This window comes from Ischnura elegans, chromosome 10, assembly GCF_921293095.1.
Source record: "Ischnura elegans chromosome 10, ioIscEleg1.1, whole genome shotgun sequence".
Taxonomy (NCBI): domain Eukaryota; kingdom Metazoa; phylum Arthropoda; class Insecta; order Odonata; family Coenagrionidae; genus Ischnura; species Ischnura elegans.
In genome coordinates this window covers 60,449,615-60,474,707 of record NC_060255.1, presented here as the reverse complement: position 1 = coordinate 60,474,707, position 25,093 = coordinate 60,449,615, and the positions used below count along the sequence as shown (strand labels likewise).

The 25,093-nt window shown below is 39.2% G+C and overlaps 2 protein-coding genes across 2 annotated transcripts in view; both read right to left on the bottom strand.

Moving 5' to 3' along the window:
* Positions 1-1,494: 1,494 nt before the first annotated feature.
* The window catches only part of LOC124166621 (cysteine-rich motor neuron 1 protein-like), a 471,628-nt gene continuing 448,029 nt past the window's right edge, over positions 1,495-25,093 (bottom strand). Inside the window, exon 5 of the mRNA XM_046544229.1 lies at positions 1,495-2,105. The gene's annotated coding sequence lies outside the window, so the exon portion shown is untranslated. The remainder of the gene's footprint in view (positions 2,106-25,093) is intronic.
* LOC124166442 (small integral membrane protein 8) lies at positions 20,401-20,703 on the bottom strand. The gene has a single exon (XM_046543973.1). It carries the CDS (start codon positions 20,701-20,703, stop codon positions 20,401-20,403), a length of 303 nt encoding a protein of 100 aa, XP_046399929.1.

Below are 25,093 nucleotides of genomic sequence, written 5' to 3'. Positions count from 1 at the left end.
CATGAGGCACATAGCTCAGGGAAACATGTCTTAATAATCACCTATTAAATCTGGCTAAGGTCGGAAAGTTTTCCTCGCTTGATAAGGTATTAATAATCCTTATTTAAGCCAAGCGCTACCAGCTAGCATGGTACTCTGCAACCTGCCAGCATCCTGCGTCGTATCAGCGCTCAGAGCCTCGCCCCAAGGTCACCTCACTTGCTGCAGCGGGAACCAGAACGACGTCACAAGGGAGTTTTCCCGGCATTCATACTTACGCGTCGCGTTTTCGCGCGCTTGAAAATTTTCACTTTTCATTTAATCGTGAAAAATAGATATCGTCATTTAAAAATCAAAAAGCGTGAAATACGTACTCCAGGAGTAATAATCTTTCGATTTAGGCAATAAAAAATAATAGGAAAGCACCCTACTAGGTGGAAAGTGAGCCAATACGCAAGAATCCGCAATGAATGCGCAAAAACTGCGCAAAAATGTTTTCCTGAAGAATCTGCCACACATTGAATACCAGTCGCATCCGTAGATCGCATTATTTTAATCTCACAAAATTTCCGAGCAAAAATCTTGGGCCTCCAATGATGAATAGCTATAGTATCTTGTTATGAAGCACCAACCATTGGATCAGCTGCTTCATTCAAGCTCTCCATTTCTTCATAGTGCGATAACGTAATGTATTTAAAAAAAACTTTGAATGTACGTGACCGTGAATACATAAACACAAATAAATTTCGACCGATGAAAATAATGTTTGCCCGGAAATGCGAAAATATTCATTCCATTAGGCAGTAATGAAAGCAAAATAATACGTATTATTCAATAAATAAAGGCACAATGAGGACAAGGTACAAAGGGGAAATTAAAATACGTAGCTAAAAAATATCGAATATTTACGTAAACTACGTTAATATTCGACCGCATGGTAACACTGGAAAGCGAGAAATGATCCCATCATATTAATTTCATATTTTAATTGATTACTCAATCATGCATATTATAAAACATACATTATGAAGGTTTTCATTTCTTTAGTGAAGGAGATTAAGTCATAAAATTGCCATTTTTGACCAAAGATATTCAATAAAAGTCCGCCATATTTTTTTTGCAGTGTCAATAGGCCCCATCGTGTGATTTAAAATCATAGGTAGCTACCGACTAGTTTATCGACAACTGTCGGTGGAAGTTTCGAAAATTGTCGGTAGACTGTCTCTCAAGTACCGCTGCTACCGCGAGCAGTCGAGAGAAGGCGACACCGATACCGAAAATGGCCAGTTTGAAGGTATAAAAGGAGAGGAAGCCTAAATTTTGTCACCCACTTTCAATGAAGAATTATCAGAAAACTTTAATCATTCAATGACTCGATGGATCATACTTCACGTTAAGGAATTGACAGCTTCAAAGTTTTCCCAATGGAATTAGTAGTTATAAGTTGAAACTTTTCTCTCGTAGCTTAGTAAATTGGAAAGTCCGTTAGACATTGACCGTTAGAAAAACAAAGAATTTCTGGTTATTAGACTGTTCCCATTTATTTCGCAACTCTTTACAACTGTACAACTCGGTATACTTATGACTCACATTCAGTGCTCTGTGCACGTGATCATATGTACACAAAACGTCATCAGAACTGATCCAGGGTACGATGGACCAGTTTCTCGAATATTCACTCACAAATATTGCAGTAACTGTTCATTACCGACAAAAAAATTAGAAAATGTCACTCAATCTAAACTCACGACCAAGTTTTTATGAAATATTTAAGGTCTACGTACACCGTCTGCTTTTTAAATATTTTTTTTAAGTTTCACACTTTTGAAAATACACAAATATATTCATCGACGAATTTAATTTCTTTTTTGTTTTCTTTGGGAGTCATGGTCACGGCACCATATCTTCAATACATTTAAAACGTACACATACACATTTTTAAATTTCACTTACTTTTATGGGAATAATTCTATTGAATACAAATTGTGACCGTTTCACAGCACATTATCGGTAAGTTCTTCTCTTAAACAGTATTATTGTGTCATTATTTGTCACCATTTTCTCTCAGCTCGCTGGCACAAGTAGAAGCGTCGCCACTTGGTCCAATGGCGGCTGGGGATATAAATCTGAAAATGAAGAAAAATCGAGTTAGCTCATTAGCAAAAAAACTCAGAGGATTTAAAATATTACACTGGTGGAAATATTTATCATTTCCACCCCGATAAAATATTATTACACGCACATAATTAAGTAACGGGGGTGGTGAGAAAATCGACGAATTTAATTTCTTTTTTGTTTTCTTTGGCAGTCAAGGTCACGGCACCATATCTTCATTACATTTAAAACGCACGCATACAAATTTTTTAATTTCACTTACTTTTATAGGAATAATTCTATTGAATACAAATTGTGACCATTTCACAGCACATTATCGGTAATTTCTTCCCTAAAACAGTATTATTGTACTCAATAAAACTCAAATGATTTAAAATATAACAATGGTGGAAATATTTATCATTTTCACCCTGATAAAGTATTATTACACACGCATAATAAAACAACGGGGGTGTGGACAAAAATAACATGATTTTTTTCTGAATCAGATTAAAAATGTATGTGTTGCCTATAGGAATGAAAATATTGGCAAAGTTGGGAGTATTTGGGGGATAACTAGATATAATTCTTTGGTGACCAGATGTTTTGAGGTTGTGCAAATTGCTATTCATTAAACGTTTTCGCTCTCATGGCAATTTCAGTTTTCACTCCCAGAAAGCACAAGCCCGATCTCAGAACGCATCAGGCGTTACATAAACTCATATTGATATAAACAAATTTGTTTGATATATCACACTAAATACTGTAGAAGAAATAACGTTTCATCAGGAGTGATAAAAATGTATATAATATACACTATAAAACTGAACCTAACCCAAAGTATTATAAACAAGCATGTTTACATGGGATTAAACGCGGGGCTGATATATTAGCACCTTGAGCGTCTAAGGGTTAAAACTGACTATGATTCTTTTCAAATATCTTTGCAACTGGTTCAGTCGTGCAAACTCGGAATGTGTCGAGCGGCGTAGCGGCAGGAGGTGGAACAGTGGGAATGTGGGACTGGGAGAGAAAGAGGCGGGCGTTGCCATGTTTTCTCGAAAGATTGTCAGTGAATGGAAACGAAAGACTGTCTTAAAATTGTTGAAGTTATAATGTTAAAATCCAGTTGAATTCCCAAGTGTATAGTTTGCTACAGAGAGGGCGCTGCAATGCCATTTTTGTATGTTATTAAGGGAGTCAACAAAGAAGGAACCTATTAAAGGAAAAAACAAGCATCTGTAGCAGTGGCGGCACGTGCATATACGCATGCTAGCAAGTGCACACCCAAAGATGAATGGATTATAAAAGAAAACTATTCCTTTACCACGAGATAGATAAAAATCCTTTCTATTTATGGATGAAATATGAAGCTCCAAATGCTACAGCTATCTCTTTTGGGAATTCAGCGCTCTACAGACGTGCGATCCCGTGCCATCGCGCTGGGCGCATATTCGGTCTATGCGATCGCTTCAGGGTACCCATTGGGACGAGGTAAGCGGGCGGGTATGCCATGTTCAAATGGGTGCTGGGAGCAGACTCAAAACGACGCGAGTGCGCACGCACATATTTGGTGACTAACTCGTAGGTAGTGTAGCGGTGTAGCTGCCACCTACACTACCTGCGCTCAGGATCCTAGACCGTCAATGCATTCAGGGCCATTTAGCAGCATTCATTTGGACTTCACGCCCTTTTTCATCATCGTATATCTTCTATAATGCACACCCTGGATATATAGACACCAGCCGCCACTGATCTGTAGCTAAAAAGAGTTATCGTGATGTTTCTTAAATACATTATTGTGATCAAGAACATAAATGTCAATAGGTTATGAAACCACTCCTCCCACTTCCCACTTACGAAACCCTCTTCCCACTTGGCAACACAGGGAATCCACACGCGAAGCACACCCCTCGGAGGCCTGAAAGCGACTGAATTCTTCAGGAGACTTGGATCTGCCTATCGTATTTTGGTTGGTTTTCGGGAACTAACGGGTACTCCGTCCTCAACCCCTGAAAAACTATGGGCTGCCTGTCAGTTGCAAAGATATTTGAATTTAACTCTAGTCCCATGTTTTGTAGCTACCCACTATAATTTTTCAGTTAGAAGATTCTATCTTTTTTAGATGTTATTTAAAAAATAGATACACATGGTAGCACGCACAAGTGGCCAACTAGCAATCCCCCCGCGATGCGACGTCACGCTGCGTCTTGGTTACCTGCAAGGAGGTTGTGAATATCTGGAGGCGCTGTTTCCGAGTTTTTAGCGTGGTCAAATTTCCGCCATCTTGGTTTTACAATTTTTGGACTTAGCCTTCGACTGATATTTTGAGGCGGCTAAGTTTTTTCCCGAAAATGGACTACATTAAAATAAAAATGCTACCATAATCATTAGTATTTCGCCGGTGATCGTCGTAGTATTTTCCCCATCATTCGCCATTCATCTATTTACGTATAAACTCTGTGTCTGTTAAAAAAGATCGGATGCTTTCCCGGCATATGCTGGCAGTGAAGTTCTTCACTCAGCCCTGAAGATGGAGTACGACTCGTACCCCGAAACGTTGGCAGCCATGAAGGAGATTACCCGGTGGAGAACTCGAATAGCCTTCACTACTATCTGCGTCTGTTAGCCACGTATATCCTTGAAAATATACTTTATCACTGTACTTATTTAAATTTCCGTTGGCTATAATAAAATAAAATACCAGTTTAAGTGCAGGTAAATGACTAGTTTACTCTCGTAAAATTTAGTATCATCTGAGCTGGTTGTAGAACGTAAGCGTGGTGATTGATTATAATTTTTCCCTGGGAAATAATGTTTAAGTCATAACTTAGCGAAGCCGATCAATGAAGTAAGAGAAAAAGGTTTAGGTACATTATGCGTTCCGTAGGTTATTCTAATGTGCTAACGAGTTGTGACCAAAAATTTCACCAAATAGTAAGCATTGACCCTTATGGCATTGTCAATGTTTTGGTCAAAGTGGGCGTGGCTTGTCCTACCCAAGCACCCCCATTCCGGCCACATTTCGCTCCACGCTCGAAACCAGTGGTGCCCCCTTCAGATATTAACAACCTCCTTGGTTGCCTGAAGTCTCCCCGCGCTCTAAATAGCCAATAGGGTAGTTTCCTTCATCAAATAAAACGAAAGGGATTGATTGCGATTCGTTACCCACCATTACTGTATTCATAATATACAAATTATTTCGTTTTAGAAATACCGGTTTAGAAGAATGGCAATGGTCCATTTTTTTCCTCATTTGAAAAGGGCCAGATTGGCGCCCATGCGATGCCGCTCCACGTGACGTCACAGGGACCTAGTTTCTATACGAGAAGATAGGAGTTATACATCGTCTGAGGTTACCAAAGCATGCACGAGGCGCAGAGCTCAGGGAAACATGTCTTAATAATCACTTATTAAAACTGGCCAAGGTCGGAAAGTTTTCTTCGTTTGATAAGGTATTAATAATCCTTATTTAAGCCAAGCGCTACCAGCCAGCAGGGTACTCAGCTACCCGCTAGCAGCCTGCGTCGTATCAGCGCTCAACTCGCCTCAAGTTCACCTCACAGGGCGGCAGCGGGAACCAGAAATACGCCTCACGGAGAGAGATTTCCCGGCATTCATACTAACGCGTCTCGTTTTCGCGTGCTTGAAAATTTTCACTTTTCATTTAATCGCGAAAAATAGATATAGTGATTTAAAAATCTAAAAGCGCGAAATACGTACTCCAGGAGTAATAATCTTTCGATTTAGGCAATAAAAAAATAATAGGAAACCACCCTATTGTTGGCTGAAAGGTCGCGCATGTGACAAAATGGACGAACCTTTTGCCCGAGACAACCGAATCTCGTCGGAATCTATTAAAATTAAACTCTAAAGTTTTTGAGCCTTATTTTATGCTAGCTTCACAAATTTTCCAACATGGGTCATGTTTCCACGAAAAATAATCGATTTTCCTGATCCGCCATATTGGACACCCAGAAGTTACGTGTCGTCACTCTCCCCAATTATCAAACGGAAGACAAAACTCAAACTTCAAGCAAAGCAAGATCAAACAAAGTAATACACAGTATCACAGGTTAAATTACGTGCATTACTTTAAAATAATTTAACTATATGCATTCAAATCCGGTCCTTAAATATCCCCCTCCATCAAAAACCTGGGGAAAAGGCATCGTACCTGCTAGAACTACCCTTTTTCGTTACGCAATTCTTTTTTAGAACCATACGGTATCACTTTTCAAATTTTAGAGGAAAAAGAGCAGACATTTTTCCACATTACTGTTGGTTTTTAGCCTTTACTTTGGCCAAGAGTTACTGAAATGATCAAATGGAATGGCGCCACCTATGCTCTTTAACGGAATTTAACTTTCTCTATCGTAGAATTTTATTTAAATTCTCGCCTTTGAAGATCGAAATAATGTGAAATGTCTACCAAATTGTAGGTTAAGACCCTGATGGAGATTTTGTTTTAGGAATTTTCAAGAAGAGTGAGGAAAAGGATTATATTTCCCAAGCTATGATTTTGAAATATAATCTAATCAAGCCAAAGCCATAATTTCAAAAGTGGTCGAAATTTTAATAGCGAGGTTGGACAAACACACAAATGAGCAAGAAAGTGGGTACAAGAAAGCGTGGTAAAGAGATAAATTATCGTAGCTAATGCTTCACGTTTGGAAATTGAAAAGAAGACCATTAGTATAAAGGGAGAATCAAGAAATGCAAAATCATGGAAAACCATTCTGATTGGTGGTGTCAAAAGCCGTGTATATGAAAAAAAACTGAATAGCTCCCATCGCATGACGAGAAAGAAGTGAGCGAGTCGAATGGGAAATTGAGACCGCGAGAGACGCGGAATTGAAAGTTAACGGCCCGAACATAACATAGCTGTGGCGTGGTAGCGTCTTTCCGATAAATGGGAAACTTGAAATGGGACGTCGAAGGCAGAAATTCGATATGCCAACTGCTTATATGGAAGAAGAAGTGTGTCTCTCTTTCGGAATGCTTGTCAACGTCGCCTTTGGAGGAAGAGGAACAGATATTCGCTCGAGTTGAAAAACGAAATGCGAAAAAGAGCGTTGGGCGGTGAATACATAACAGCCCGCGAAAATATTCCACCGAAGATTAAGAGGACGCTTCTCTTCACTTTACACTGCTCGTCTCCCGTGAAAAATAAATCGTTCAAAACGTACGCTATGTACATCAACAATCATTTACATGTACAACCATTCATTTATATACAACTATTTGGAACTTGCTCACGGCTAAATCAATATAGGGGAACCCAGGGCGGAACGGGGTAAGCGATTTTTTTAGATGCGAAAAAAGGTGCTGCGCAAGCGTCAATAACTATATCTAGTCCAGATTGGTGTTGTTTGTAAGTTAAGCAACACCAATCTGGACTAGTTATAGTTATCTTATTTATATAGTAAAGAGGACTCAAAAGTTACCTACAAAATAACCTTCTAGATTATGCCTTTAACACATGATTACCAAACACTATCAATCCATATTGCTCTATTTTGAAGCGTTTTAGACACACTTTAACGACACTCTGATAGACTCATTCATTATTCCTAAGCATTTTATTGGGATAAATGTCTCATCACGGGAGAAATGAAAAGTAATACTGTACGCTAAATTATGTAGAAGTGCATTTGATTTTCCACTCGATGTCAGCACAGAACAGAGACTCACTCATATCCCTTGGCCACCTAGTTTTTTTGCATTCATTCTATCAATTTCTAAACTCAGCTCTGTTTATTAAAATCACTTTTACCCCTATGCTTGAATTTCAGACAGCCTTGCTTCCAGATATTAGGCCCTCCTGGTCCATCAAAGATGTAAACGCGTGGCAGAAAGGACTTAAATGAAGCCACAACCGGTTGAGAGCCTCGGTACAATTGCCATGGTAATACAGGAACCTGGCTAGAGTAATGTTCTGCACAGTGGCCCAGAAAGACAAAGGTCCGTGGTTTGATTCCCGGTAAAGGGGAATTTTATTTCAAGAAAATTCATGCATATTTCACCGCCGTTCACGGGGCAAGATTCGAAATATACCGCCATGCAAGGTTATAGCGCAGGTTTGAGGCAGTCAACCGGTTGTAGCTTCATTGATATCCATATTTCCCTGCGTTGCCATCCTTGATGGGCAGGGAGGGCCTAACATCTAGTCACATGAGCTTCAGTACAAATGACACGGGAATTCAGGAACTCGTACGTATTGTAACGGGCCGCGCTGAGGCTCGGAAATGCAAATGTTGGTGGTTTGTCTCCCGGTCCGGAGAATGTTTTCCAATTGAAATTAATGTTGAGTTTCAGTGAGAGTTAATATTTTAGGAACTAACTTCAACTCCACTCACTCGAGCTAGAGTTGTTGCGGTGTTGGTCTGCGTAAAATTTACAAATAATACAATCACTTAACTACTTTCATACATAATCTTCCGCTCATAAAAAACTAGCGTCACTGGAGTACAAAATTATATAGGGAAGGAGGTATTTTATACGAGATATATATCATTTAAAAAATATATGAGGCGACGGCGGCGATTATCGCTGTTTTTGGTGACTAAATTTGTTTTTAGTCTCTACTCAGAAACTGGAAGATGTAGTCTAAGCGAGCTTCGGTATGCGGTAATTGGGTAGGTTGACGGGGTAGTATGGGTTTTCTACCTTGATAAAAATTAATTTTAGCTGACTGAAATTTTTAGATGCCTGCCCGCCTAAGAAGTATTTGCTATTGAATAGGAGGGACACGGTCCATTTCAATTGGTGAAGCATCATTATTTGTACTATGACTCGTGAGTACTTGAAACTATGAATTGCTTATTTTTACAGGTGACAAAAAATACTTTTCATCTACTCTCAATTCTAGCCCAAAAAGACTAAGGAATGGCGGAAATTGCCTATTATTTCTAGGTTAGGTAACAATACAGTGCATAATGCGTGAACTTTATAAATTACGACGGAAAGCTGCGATATTCGTGAAAAAAATCTGCTGCTAGCGTATATTTAGGGTGTTACATATTTTTTACTCGAATAGAGCAAGTAGCCGCTATAGACGCTAGAGGCGTTAGGCATAGGCTGCTTTTACTATTAAGATCTCCTATCTTACACAGTGACATGGAGGGCTCCACATAATAACCTCACTATGTTTCTAGGAGCGATAAAAACGATGAATTTTGAGGGATAATTTGAAGAACAGATTGGCTTAGAAATTTGTTTTTCTCCGAACAAGTAATGAATTTGATAATTACTAGGTGGCGATCAGTATTCGCATCTTAGCCTCTTTCCTTTCCTTGAATTGAAATTTCCAGGCGGATGTTGGTGAAAAAAATACGCTTAAAATAAGTATTGAAAGCGAAAACTTTCGTATTTCACGTAAAATTTATTTTAATGAGATGACCTTATCAGTTAAAATAATAAATTGGTTACAAATAAATTTTACGTGAAAGGCGAAGTTTTCACTTTTGTTCATTTAAAGTTTTCTTTTTGTTGCTGGCGGCTGTGGTTCGTATACCTCTGTAAACTCGCTAAATGAGGCGGTATGTAGATACAGATTTAAAGTCGACTTTTCTCTCTTCTGTTATGAATGAATTTGGCCGGGAAAGAGCTGAATGGACGCGGGTATCAGAGGAAGTGAATAATGTTATTTCATAGCGAGTTGGAGAAATTCATCCGTTAATGAGGAAAAAATATTTAAATACAAGGCTTCAGTTACATCGAGAAAATTTTCGTTCGCAAAGCCATGAAAATGCGATTCGAATTTTCACGGGTGGAGGCTGCTTTTCGGGGTGGATGGGAAATGAGGGAAGGGGGTTGAGGGTGGGATAACTTTGGAGGGTGCTTTGATCAATATTTGATCAAAGGCGGACGCGATCTTCAGGCCGCTAATCCCCTGATCCCGAAAGGGCACAAAGAAGCCAAAGCCAACCAAAGACCCTTCACCCCTTATATCCCCGGCGTTGCCTTGATCAAGGAATATGAATTCTTTTAACTATGTTTTCCTTTGAGACATAAATCACCTCAAGACCCGCTGGCCTTACTCCTGTTCAGTGCATAGCCTGAAACGACTTACGGTATCTTCACAAGATCATCTCTCGGATCGCACCTTGTACCGCTTGCGTGTTACTACTACGGAAAAGCTGATAGCTCGCAATGACCGTGATCACTCTCGAACGTGATTATAAATGTGGACTGTATATTACGACTTATATTGTTAAATTCAAAGTCGAGCCGTGCCGGCGCATACCACTCACCGCTGCTGTTCCCGTCGGGGGCGAGACATGGCTCCGTCTCCTTGGGTTGCTCTCCGACCATGCACTTACGGAGTTCACAGGACGACTGGCACAATTCACTCACGTTCTCGGAGTGACCAAAAAAACAAACAAAAACAAAACGAAAACCCGACTACGCGTGGTATCGCCAACAGGTGGCGAGGCTCGACTTTGTATGGGAAATTCACAACCAAACAGACTGAATACCTTCAACCTAGTCAGTCGTGATACAGTGGAAGTTCGAAATATTGGAATGAAAGGTGGTTTCACTTTTCTACAATAATTAAATGCTCATGTATTACAATTTCTTGTACCAGATGATGGCTCTGTGGGCCGAAACACGTCGTACGCATTAAATTATTGTGGGGAAGTGCAGCTACATTTTATTTAAAAAATGGCAATAGCCGTTCTATCACTGTAATTTTGAGGATTACGATGATGTAAAAAACTAGCATGCTGCAGAGGAGAGGAAGCCAAGACTAACATTAATATAACGAAACAAAAACTGGAAGAGGAGAATGAATTATATAACTTGGGGAGCTATATAAATCGCGGTTACACATAATACACGCCGCGGTCGTTAGGTAACCACTTCGCTTTTCTGAAAACCTATCCAATAATGCGATACTCGGGTGAAAATATAAACAGTTCCCGGATTGATGCTGAGACCCACTGCCTAGTTGGTAAAACGTTTGAAGGGAAGTATCTCTTTATGCAATATTACTCAGGAACGAGTATGTGAACGATCAATACGATTTACATTTATTTCGCATGTACTAAAGATATGAAAATATGTTCATATTTTTATCAGCGTAAATGGATATCTTAATCTGTTTTCAATGCTTAGCTCCTTCAATCTGCTTTCAAAGTCTTAGCTCCTTACAAAAAAAGGCCACATAATAGCCTAGGAAATATATATCTCAGTATCATCTGGTTAAGCAGCTGTTTATATTTGGAATGACTACAAGTGGACAATGAGGAAGGCACAAATTCATCTTAATTTCAGCCAATACGAAAGAAGACACAACTTAGATTGAATATACCCTATTCCTCTTAAAATCAATTGAATGATTAGTGTAAATTTTTTTCTGAGATGTAAAAATCGCGGATGACGCCGCATATATATCTGAAAACTGGGATTTAAAAAAATTTTATTAGGTGACCACCTTTTTGCGCCGATTAACGCCACTCAATTCCGCGGGTACGGTTCATGACAGGCTCATTTCCTCCGTTTGATTTGATAATTTTCAAAAAAGGAATGTTTGACTCACCAGCTCATTTGATGATCCACCCATGGTCCATTTTACTGGGCAATGCAGAATAAACGCCCTGATGGAAGATGCTTTGACAGAGATAGGCGTTAGCCTCATATCCTCTATTCATCTCATTACGGCCACTGCACATCAGGCTCACCAAGGCCACGGAATATATTCCCGGCACTCATCCTCAAAGCGTTACATAGGCCAACTTCATAACCTTTTTTCACCTCAAGCCCTTACGACAGCGTTTAAAAAATGGAAATCGGGCGATGAGCGCTTTCGGAGCGTGTCTCAAGTGTCTTGACCTCATTGGAAGCCACTTTGCCCTCCTAATATCGCATCTCGATTATTCTTTTTTTCTAGCAGCCTCTCGTTACAGCGGCCATGACGAGCCTCGAGATCACCGATTCCAAAGATCGAAATGAATCCCAGGAGCGAAGATTCCGCACTTACATCTCGATTGCCTCCCAATCGACCACCGTTCTGATCGGTAGTCATAAGCGTAATGAGATCGGCTGCACTTTCATTTCCGATTGCACGAGTACTGGAGACGTGAGGCAATCATTATGGAGCCTTATTGCATCCCATTCTCTCAAACTGGTCTCCATATCCAGGGCTCTGGCATACGCGCCATCTTTCATGATTTTCATTACTCCTCTCCTTAAGGAGGACTAATTACCATCATTCATCTACTTCATAAAGATATCATCGTCATAAGTAAGCAGTCGTTGTGGAACTGACGCAGTTCTTCATTGCGCTCTCCAATCGGCTAGCCTTTTCACAGTGACGTACTTCTAATAATCTCTTCAATATAATTCATTCGGGGCCGTCCGCTTGCCCTTCTTCCAGTTCACTTATTCATTGAAGATTGTCTTTATCAAGCATCATTTTTTCATTCATATCCGAAATAACCGCCGCTATAGTCACACACTTCTCGCTGCAAGTCTGGGGTGAGCTTTGTCCTCATTTAAAAGGCTTGAAAATATCGCCCTTGTCAAAAGTTAACAATGTAAAGAATGATACACAATTTTAATTTATCCAGGTGAGTACTTCTATCCAGGTTGATGCTTTTGTATTAGCCGACGTTTCGGGAGACGACTTGTCTCCCATCATCAAGGCTGTGTTACTTTATGGAAGTCCAATTTCACACATTCACAACAACAACATTCACAACGTCGGCTTATATAAAAGCATTACCCTGGCTGGAAACACGAGAAATATTCGTCAAACGTAAAGAATGGCTTGAAGAAACTCCCTATCCTACCAACTGAATTCTTCATATTTACGTAATTATTATCATTTAGTCCCTATAATAAACTGTCCTATAAAACACATGATGGGTATTCCTTAACCAATCTTCCCTTTTACTTGTCCCTCGATGATTGTCTTTATGACGCCATGATGTCTCATGATATAGCCGACTAAGTTGTTCCATCTTCTTCTTGGGGTTTTTATAAGACTTCTCTTTTCCCTCACCCTTCTTACTACTCATTATTTCCTCGCTCGATTCATTTTATCGCCATCATTCTCCGGTGGCACCATATTTTGAATGCTTTCAATTTTGACATCGCTGCTGCTATCAACGTCAAAGCCTCACTCCCACACATGCAACTGTTTCTTATGTACCATCTGACGAATGGTTTAGTTGCGTCTGTGCTTGTATACTAGCTGTAAGTAGATTCCTCTTTTTGTACAATACCCTCTTCGCCTGAATTAACTATGTAGGGTAATAATGACTATTTATTTCTTGCTTACTGCATCACTGGTTAATCGCCTTCCACGCAACGACCTCGGTTAATATAATTTGGTTTTAAGAAAAGTACTACTCCTTGGTGTCGGAATTTGTAACCTTCTTCTTTGTGGTTTATTTCTCGTGTATTCACTGATATTTATCGTTAGTTTAAGATACTTATTATCATGAATGTTTTAAAATATATATCGCTATACCAAGGTTAATTTTTGAGATTTGAGATACTATTAAATGTTTGAAAGGATCCACTTTACACACCTTGAATATATGCAGATGATAGCAGAAGATTTTAGCGGATAATCTGTCATAAAAAAATGCATGAGTGAAGGTTTTCAGGGGACTCAAATGCTGACTCTATCTTTCACATTTACCTCCCGCATAGCGGTTTATCGGTTGACGACAAATTTGCGAGCTCTGGGAACGAGGCCGTAGACGTATGTTTTGACGGAGCCGATGTTATGGCGAGAGAAAATAGATATTACCCCAGGATGATACGAGAAGCCATAGAGATAGAATATTATTAAAAAAATAGATCAATTAAAAAACCCACGTTTTTACTCGAGCAGAAAATGAGAAAATAAACCACCCTGCCTCGGGCCAAGGCCCCACGTTTAAATATTTCAGATAAAAGTGCATGAAGTAAGCAGTTTCGGGTTCCGTCCGTGTATTTTGACCAAGATTCACAATAGTTTCACCAGCTATCCTGCTGGCGTCCTAAGGTAAATTATGGCAAACAATTTGAGGTCCTCTATTGGTCTTCCCTCAATGATGATTGATAAATAAACCGAAACGTCAGCAAAACTTAAATCTCAATTGTAAGCTCCACCATCGAAGATTAAAATTTAATATTAAATATAAAGACTGCAAAAGCAGAAAAACGTTTTTGCAGAAAGGAGGGTTAAATGCAACCCTAGTCTTTAGTTTTTAGCGATAACAATGAAAAAAATAGTGATATTAAATACTGACAATGAGCGTGAATTAAAATGCACACTTACTCAACTGAAACTGAGGAAATTTTAATAAACAAACTACTTTCGTAAACTGCACAAACTATCCTCCCTCGTATAAAAACGTGAGTTGGCTCATGGGCCTGCCATTTGATTTTTTTAAACAGCAAAATTGCTAGCCTTTATCGAACCGTGGGTGACATTATTATTACCGCCGGGGCACTCTTAATTTTTGAATCGGTTCCCGACCCGAGTAATCTTTGGCAGCGTGGGAGTTAGTTATTCGCTTTTGCATTTCCTGCCTTTGGCTTATCTTTTGCCGCTGCCGCCGCTGCTTTTGCTGTTATCCTCAAAAGGGTCTTTTATCCCAATCCCAGTTCAGCCAGCCATTTTCCCCACGGCTTCTTTTTCTGCCGATGGCAAATGGAGGAGCACAGAAGCCGTTCTATAATAATGGCAACTCCCCAGGGAAGACCCCGTCCAAAAAATAAAGGAAGTTTAAAAACTCCTCTCTACCCATTTTCTGTTTCTTTTAGTGATGGAAAAATGCATTTCTAAATCGAATTTTCAGACGATCGATTTTAAATCGACATGAAGACCTCGAATTTTCAACAAAAATCGAAATTTGAGCAAAAAAGTTCAATTAATCGAGAAAATCGACGGTTCCTTTTTTTTAAATAAAGGCTTTACAAAAACATAATTATTATTCATTCGAGAAAAAATATAATTACACATTTTACACGTGGAAAAATTCCTAAAAAATCTTCTTAGAATACATTCGTGCATTATTAGTAGGTATTAAAAATTTAAAAATGCACGAATACTAAAATATTGGGATCATCGACGGGAACCATTCTACTTCTCTAAATGTTTATGGAGAGATGAACTGATTGCGATGGTTTCTAAATGTTCAAGGGTGTGCATAACAAATATTACAGTAGAGGATCCTCAAGTCGTCCTCTAAATGTGTTGTCACACTCCGCGCATTTAAATGGGTTTACAAAAGTCGCCACTCGCGTCGCTGACGAACAAATTGATCCGAGTTTTAGGGGGAAATAAGGTATAATTAGGGGTGTCTACCGAAATTTACATTCATGATGACGTGATCTATAAAATTCATAAATTCTCAATGCTACTCCTTCTTTTTACAAGTATAATACTGAAAATTATTGGAAACAAGTGGAGTGCATTGCACTCATCACCGCTCCGCAGACATTTTTGAAAGCTGCTTAAAATGCGACCGAATAGGCGTCATAAATCAGCTTTCCATGGGATAGAATTGGGCCTCTTATATGCAATCACCTTTGGTGTACATTACTAATTTACCGGCCTTAGAGAAAATTATTTCACCCTAGGAGGATGGCATTGTCATAGGACGATGTTCACGCTGCTGAGATCAAACGAAATGGTCAAGATCTAAGTAAAAAATCGAGCTTTGATAGAAACTCGATGATGGAGGCTTGATCTCGATTATCTCGATCTTTGGCTTTCAAAAATCGATTTTATATTGAAATCGAAATCGATTTTTCCATCACTAGTTCCCTTCTCCTGCCTCTATTATCAATTCCGATCGAAAAATCCATCGGAACGATTCCCCGCTCTTAAAAACCACGGTCCATTACTTACGTTTTAATATTTATGTTTTCTCGTGACATCTTTTCAAAAACTCTTTAAATTTGTTTTTGTCACTTAAAAGAAACAAAGGAGTCCCTGAATTATATGATTCATTCAAAAATGATTGTCTTCAAAGTTGTGTAACCCTCTTTGCACTCGCTTGGAATACCATAGAGGAGACCATCATCGCTGAGGAGACTCCTGTTTATAAATCACAGAATCAAACGCTACACAGGAATACGATAAAAAAAGGATAAAAATAATTACGAAAAATATAAAAATGAAACAAAGCAAAAGCTGAAAAAATGTTACAACTTCAATATTAACAGCAAAATTAAATGCAATGCAAAAAAGAAAACCAAATATTTTACAAAAATTCATGTTAAAAAAGGAATATTAAGTTCCACGTAACCTCTATGGTCTTTGGCGACCACAATAAAAACCATTTAGTGACAAAAATATTGACTGTATTTAAAAAATAAATTATATTTATGAAACACAGTCAATATTTTTGTTCATTTTTCATTATGGTCGCAAAAGACTAAAAAGGTCACCTAGGACCTTTTCTTCTTGAATATTTAAAAATATTTAGTTTCCTTTCTTGTATTGCATTTAAATTTGCATTTAAATTTGAAGTCGATAAAACTGTACAGCTTTTGTTACATTTTTGTATTGATCGCAATTATTATTTTCTTTTTTTTTTATATCTCATTCCCTTGGAAATTTCAGATACAGATACTTTTCTATAAACTTCGCAACACTTGGTGATATCATTCAGATACCAAAGAGAGGAAATATTTCATTAATTTCTATATATGCTTTGGTACACTGTTATGAAAAAATATTAGTAACTGTTCAAAATTTTGTTATTAACAGTTGTCATGTTATCATATTTTTATGTTTAAAGTGATATTTAAATGACATCAATTTATGTCACCGAAGAGATATGGATGTACAGGTAATTTTCGTTAGATGAAATCGATATCTTTTGGATGTAAAAAAGACATAAGATATTACTTGCGTCCTTGAGTACCGGCGGCAGAACGGTAAACCCATCCAAACCAAATTTGATGCTTTTATCGCCCATCATTGTCGCATTTAAGCTTTTCCGGTTTTATTCTGGCGCCTCCTTAAATTCTCCCCAAATGAATGCATGGCTCCTTGCCTATCAGAGTTATCCCCATTGCCCCAATATCCACGCCTACCTTGTGGGCGGCTTTCTTCCTTTTTTATGAGGCTCAAATGCAGAGCAGGGCGTCCGGGGAGGTGGGTGGGGCGAATAATAAACAAATGCCTGCAGACGGGCGCTCTTAGTCCTTTCACGCTTCGCCTCTGCATGCGCCATCTCTCGGACGCTTCCGACACTAATGCCCGGAGCCTGAGTGAGTGTGAACGCATAAATTCTCATACACCCTAATCTTTCCCGTCCGAGTGCTCCACGGCGCGATATAGTTCCTAGAGAGGGCGCACGGATACGTTCACGGCGCAGGTCGCCATTTATTCATTAGGGCAGGTTTAGAGCGAAGCGAAGCGCTGCATTCTGCGACGCAGGGCCCGCACTTCCGTTGCGAAGGTGACGAAGTGTTAGCGTTCCATGGTAAGCCAGTGTCTCACCAGGTGGAAGCACACGGCGGTCATTCATGTCGAATAGGTACTATGGGGGGAAAGTAAGTAATATAACAATAGAGGATACTCCATCGGCAACCAGGTGCACAGCAATCTTAGCATTTTTTTTGGGTATTCCAAGATCACTACTCGCGTCGGAGACGATAAATCAATCCAAATTTCATCGGAAAATTATCTATCATTAGGAAAGTTAGCTGAAATTTAAATTAATGGTAGTATTATTTATTAAAAAGTCACATTTCTTTGGCATTAATTGCGAGTGTAAAACGGTTACATAGGTTTCACACGAATATGGGCTGAATCTGGCTGGGAGTCGCCAGAGACAAGGAGACCACGTGCTAGGCATTTTTTGATTGATCTTTTATCATCATAGAATCTCACTATGTAGAGGAGGCAGTCCGATAAGAGTCCAAAAGGAAAGATAATATAAGAGACGTATTTTGCTGAACAGATTGGTTAAAGAATTTGTTTTGCCGTAAGAATTAAGGGAACTAAGTCCAATTAAAAAAATAATAAGAACTTAATACTTAAGTAGCTTCAATTTCTACTAGACTATTTTGCCATAAATGCAGAGATTGCTATGCAGCAATCAATTCAATTAAAGAACTCGGAAGTTGGAAGGAAAAAGATAGGTTAAGACAAAAAAACCTCATTCAGCCATTCTCGCATAAATTAGAAACAGCAAAAAGCTGAAGATGACGTCCTCTTTCCATGCGTTGGTGACGTAATAATTAAAGTTTTTCCTCCTTACTCGATCCAGAATAACATTTGTCTGCGGGATAGAATTACGCTCAAGAGAGTAACCATTATCGAACCATACGAGACAGATTCGATTGAGGGAGGAGTAGCTGAGATGTGACGGCACTCAGAGAACAGCTTGTGACGTTGCCAAATTATCTACGAAAGGATTAAGGTCACCCATTTTCGGTTGCGCTTATTTTGAGCACAAGGTTACGATACAAATATGAAAACGGTAAAATATGGGTCTCTTTATTTAAAGGAATCTATCACAACCAGCATTAAAAATATATACGGTGCCGTTACCTGTATTTATATGTAGCGTGGGCAGAGTGCTTGATGCACGAAACGGTCACTAGTTTGGCTTCACCAATCACGGACTGCGATGCTTTGGCGGTCACGTGATGACATTTTCTGCGAGCCCGGAAGTCAACGGTGACTCCGCCAGCGGCAAGTTTGGAGGTTTGAGGGCGCCCAACTCATCTCTCTCGTATAGCAGAGGAAATATCGAGCATGACGAGAAGCCCTACGTCAAACTTCATTTAAAAATGACGAACGCCGTGCAAAATGCACCGAAGTCACCTGAAACTCCATACACGCCAACAAGGGAGCTGTAGATAGGATGCGCCAGTACATATCGTAGAATATTTTTTATCGTTCAACTTACTGCAAAATCGAATATTTTTTTTAAATGACCGCAACGAGGCTAAAATCTATGAATGGTTCATTAATTCTCAATATTTACATTAAAAGTATTTGCGCTCGATTGGGAGAGCGCTGAAAAGCCGTGATTTCTATGGATGATATGATTATGAATATTAACTTCGATTAACATTCTATGCAGCTTATATCATCTTGAAATTTAGATCGCTCTGATGCCAGCGTCGCAAGTAGTGACTTTTATAAACCCATTTAAATGGGTGTTGAGTTACCATACATCTTAATGCATTCTGGTGAATGCTTTATAGAAATATTCATGGTATTTATACGAAATTGAGCACTCAACTTGATCGCTCAGAAACCAATGAGTTCGAGCAAATACCCCGATGATAGCTGAGCGATCAGTGGCGCCGACTCCATGGGGCCTGAGGGGGCCCGAGCCCCCTCAAAATTTCGTTTTGGGTGTGAAGAAAAATGTGCCAGGCGTGTAGATTTTCCCCGAAGTATCCAGATATCGAGATTCGAGTTATCAGGGTTGTAATGCTGATCATAATACTCTTCTAAAATGCTTAAAAAACTTAAAACTCACTACTTATAAAATTTCCCGGGGCAAGATCCCCGGTTTGGGCCCCCCCATTACTTTTTGTGAGTCGGCATCCCTGTAAGCGATACATCTATTCCAGGTGTTTACAGTGGAGTATTTATACTCGCGAGAAATAGTCTTGGAAAGTAATGGATTCCTTATACTATACCTTTCATCATCATCATCATACATCAACATTCCTAAGATTGATTTGACTCATACCTCCATTCCACTCTCCTATCCACCTACCTTTTCATAGCGACATATCTCTTCTCATTTACATTCCTTTATAACTTGTCCTATGAAACTAATTCAGAGCCCTCCCTTACCCTTCTTTCCTTCCACCTCTTTTTCTACGATTGTTTTCATCAGGCCACTATAACTCATAATATGGCTAATTAATTTTTTCCGTCCTCTCTTTTGGGCTTTCAGAATACTTCTCTTTTTTCCCACTCTTCTCAGCACTTCCTCGTTAATTACTCGGTCGATCCATTTTATCTTCATAATTATTCATTAGCACCATATTTTGAATATTTCTAGTCTTGACTTCTCGGTAAACTTCAAATCCCGCTTCCATTGATAAACGTGCTCCATGTATAGCATCTGATGGGATACGGTTAAAATTTCCTACAAAACTTATTTATCCTTAAAATTCGAATTGCTCTGCCGCCAGCGACGCAAGTAGTGACTTTTGTAAACCCATTTATGAGCGGTAAAAGATACATGTAAGGGCCACCTGAAAAATTATCTATTGTGATATTCGTGAGTGGAGCTACCGCAGATGGATTGAATTACATGATTTCGATATCGTCTCGAAAATTATGAAGTTCACTAAAACTGAAAACAGGTTGAAGAAATAGCCTCAGTTGAATTGAAATCACACATCCCATCTTGATTCCTTAGGCCTGGTTACTCTATTTCCCTCTGAATCAGTGACGGTGACGTAAGCTAAGCTTTCATGTTTGGGTCGCATGTAGAATATATATCCAACGGAAATACCGAATGCCATGAGACCTAGGGCCATGATTCCTTTGTTCTGTTTAACGTATAACTCAAAATTCACTGCACGGAAAACACCAGTCGTCTGGACCGAACGGAGTCCTTCGCCTGGTTCTGGATTAATATTGGTAGCATGCTGACTTGCAGTTTGTTGAATTGGCTGCTTTTGACTTTGAGACATTTTATAAACGAGCAACAATTGATGAAACGGTGCTGTCCAGCCAAGGTAGTCGCTCAATCTTCCACGTAAATTGTTTAAATAACGATGAACACCCTACGGAATGCAACGATCAAAAGGACCACGCAGAGAAGGCCCCACGTCATCGAAGGTTGATTTAACCAGGCAATTTGTCCGCATATTAATCGGATTTCAATGGCGCCGACTCCATGGGGCCTGAGGGGGCCCGGGCCCCCTCAAAAATTCGTTATGGGTGTGAGGAAAAAATGTGTCAGGCTTGTCGATTTCCCCCAAAGTATCCAGATATCGAGATTCGAGTTATCAGGGTTCTAACGTTGATCATATGACTCTTCTAAAATGCTTAAAAAACTTAAAACTCACTACTTACAAAATTTCCCGGGGCAAGATCCCCGATTTGGGCCCCCCCAATATTTTTTGTAAGTCGGAACCCCTGTCGGATTTAAAAAATTTTCGCAGAAGAGAGATGAGAGCGATCCATTTATTCTCAAATTTTGAAATATATTCTTTAGCATCGTGAGGAATTGCATTGAAAAGTTATGAACTTGATGCATTACTTAACCGAAAAATATAGATTTCTATTAAGAACCCAAATTATAGATAATTTCTCCGTGAAATTCGAATCACTCTGCCATGCGGCGACGCGAGTGGCGTCTAATGTAAACGCATTTTAATATGAAGTGAGTGAATACCTATTTAAAGGCCGTTTTACATGGAACACGCAATTGCATTTATTTCCAATTATGGCGTGCTACTGCGCGAAAGCACGGACGAAATTAGAACGGTAGCTATTTTGCCATATCACGCCCATGCGTTTACGCATGCTTTCTGGCAATTAACCACTTTACACGACGGAATTTGACTGCGCCTTCGTACAGACGTCAGACTGTGCCATTACGTGCTCCGAGTAAAACGGCCTTAATAACAGCATGAGTATACATGTACATAATATATACATATAGAGAAACTACTGTGTTTGAAGAGACGCTCTTCCAACTAACTTTGCTAAAAATATGACAAACGCCCTGCGAATGTAGCGTTACACGATACTCCACATAAATTTTCCCTCATATCACGAATATTACAATAGAGATTTTTCCTGCCGATCTCTGGGCGTACCGTCATCCAATTCGTAATTAAATGAGTTTGAAAAAGTCTCCAATCGCGTCGTTGATGGACAGAGCGTTCTTAATTTCAGGCACAAAGGAGCTTTAATTAGAATTTTTGCAACGCAATGTATATTTGCGATTATATTATACTCCATGTTCATAACTTTTCAATGTTATTTAGCTCGATTGTAAACTTCATAGAGTAACTATCAAGAAAAATGGTAGCACTCCAACTTGGTCACCGCGCTGTGGGCATTTTTGAAATTCGGTTAAAATGGGCCCAAAGTGGAAACAAATATCAGAAATCTATGGAATGGAATGCGGCTTCCTCCGTACAGTACCCTCCCATGATCGAAAATGGAAATGGGGTGGTCATTACTGCTTCGAAAACCCCTTTTCGCTCTCCGGGTTGGAAACGGCAAATGGCGCAGAGATGTGAACGAATGAATGGATATATTCCGCGGTGCGGAACTCGAGAGGGAATCTCGCCACCGTTGGGTGCTCAGAGAGCGAGCGCGCATGTCGTTTGTCAACTTTTCCCGAAGAGCGGATGTCCTCCGAGTGCGAATGCGATGTGGAGGGCGTCGGTGTCGCGCTCTGCAGGGCCCCGCCGTAACTAACCGTCTCACATCCATAGCCATAGCCAGCAACCGCCCTACATTGCGACGGGAGGGATTTTAAAATATTATTATCATTATTATGGGGAGAGGCGACCTCGTAATTTTCCCTCAAAAGCGCAGCTTCCTGAAATCCGCGACCGAGCGGAGAATGAATAGGATATTTTCGCAATTAAATATCGCATTAGGCATTTAAGAGGGTAAATTTTGATGCGGAGAGTATGCCCTATATTTTACCGGCTTGATTTTGCATTATATGGAAGAGTTTAGCAATATTTTGAAAAACTCCGCGGTAGAACTTTTACCTGCATGTACTCTCCAGACGTTTTTTTTCGAAGCTTCCTCTGCAGGAATGGCTATAAATAAATATACATGCCCGCCGGCGAAACTCGTTGAGTTCCTATATATATATATGTAAGAACCCAAAGCACTAACTAAAGGACTATCGAGTTCTGAGTAGAAAGAGGAAAATTACCAAATGAAAGCTTCAAGCTCGGGTTGATGTTAAACAGAAGTTAGGCTGAGTGCATCCGAGGTAAATTAATGAAAAACCGCCTCTGTGCTTCTCGACGCAATGGATTTATATGGCATCGACCGAGTGCCTCTCGGAGAGTGAGCCTTCGTTTACTGAACTGGTTACTTAAAAACCTTTGAAATATTTACTACGCAGGGAGTAAATTAGCAAAGGAAAACGGGAAAAGTACGACGGCACACGCTGCTAAAACTTATAAATGCTTTACTCTGTCGATTACTTGATGCATTACACGCCATGAAAGATGCATATTCAGGTCACTCGTGTTCGGATACAGTGACAGAGTTTATAACGCTTTAAATACCAATGGGCCGTGAAATAAGGCTATAAAAAAGATTTGGGCACTTAAAGCAACGCCCGAGAGTTCATGGAAATATTATCCTATATTCATTCAACAACTTCTTTTTAAACTATGTTTTGTCCTATTTGGAGTGCTAGTCAGGAAATAATAACTTTTTCCTTTAGAAATAAATAACTTAAATAATAATGACTATGTTTATGTTCCACTGAATTTGTTTACTTAAATCAGAGTTTTATCTGCATTTTATGTAAAAATACATTCAATTAATGCAAAAATTGTCTTTTAAATAGTTTAGAATGAAAATTCTCGAATTAAAAAATTCGTACATTTACTGTTATTCTTTACAAATCACTTCAAACTACACTGTTTTCGCAGCAATTCCATCAGTTTTGCATAAAAAAATTACTTCTAGAGAGGATGCATAAATTCAGTGAAATATTGGCAGTATAAAAAAGTTAAGTATTCTTAATTCTTAATCATCACTCCAGAGATAACACAGCATTACATAAGGGAATGTAATTTTCTTATGAATCTAAAAAAAATCTCCTATAATATTAATTAATTGACTGACCTCACTCAAGAGGATACTCAACTCAGACAATAATAGACAGTTATAAACTCTGATGCAACTTTTCGAAATGAGGTGAGGCTGTGACCAAGAAGTGTCCGTTAATTACCATAGGCGTTTAGGGGTTTAGGGAGGGGTTAGACCAACTCTAACCCCATCTCACATTGGAGTATGTCTCAGAAAATATTACGCAAATTTGTGTGTAGAGTTCCGAGAAGTTTGTAAGAAATATATTGTCCATATAATTCAATTTTACATTCACACTTGCTTTAAATACTAGTTTTAATTAAATTATAAATAATTCCCACTTAACCCCTTTCCGCCGAGAAAACTTTCTACTTCCGATTGTGAAGACATATAGGTATGTTGTTCCTACGGTGGTTTTTTGTAATCCAGGTAAATATATTGGTGAAACATCGACTTGTTTCTTCAGAATGACCCGTAGCCAAATAATTTCACTGAAGGATAGCGAGGTCAGAATGAAATACTGTTATATTCCTACGTTTGATATAGATGGAAAGGATTAATCATAAGGACAAGTATATTTTTGGATAAAAGGGTTAAAATAATCTATAAAATGCCATTTCCTGTTTACTTTTATGATGCCTGAATTATATTTAAAGGCAGTAGGCGTCCATATCGAATTTCCGAATCGCACCCGTCTGATTCAGCCACACAGCTTATTGCGACTAGCTTCAAAAATAAACAAATAAGTGGATTAAGTTATTGTAAGCTTCATAAACATGTTTTTTGACGATTCGAAAGCAAAAAGAGTTGCGGGATTTTTTTTCAGGAACCTCTTATGCTCAGAATGGTCGGATGTAGCCATATGGCTACCTTGGGTAGAAATGAGTTAAAGTAGCACAGATTGTATGCACAGTGCAAATTTTGAAAAATGTCACGTGAGAATTCAAGCAAAATCACACCAACGGTGGATGAGAAGAGGGATTTCGAAAGGAGAGGATTTCGAAAAATCTCCAAATTAACCTCACGTAATTAATGGACACCACCATTTGTCGTGAGCAAAGTAGTGTGGAAAATTACTACGCAGTCTCTTTTTTATTTTATTGACTCTAAATTGGTGGGAGGGTAAAGAGGGGGTGGCATTTCGTCCGTAGATTAAGAGACGAGAGAAAAAAAGACAGTCGCCCCAGTGCACAAAAAAGCAGTGAGCATATCTCCCGTTCGTTTTTACTTCGCCCCCTGGCCGCCGAGCAGCGCGAGTGGCGTCTAATGGAGTCTCCATGG

What these genes read in the sequence shown, in the direction of transcription:
- LOC124166442 (XM_046543973.1), bottom strand. Translation starts at nt 20,703, where the DNA reads ATGTCTCAAAGTCAAAAGCAGCCAATTCAACAAACTGCAAGTCAGCAT.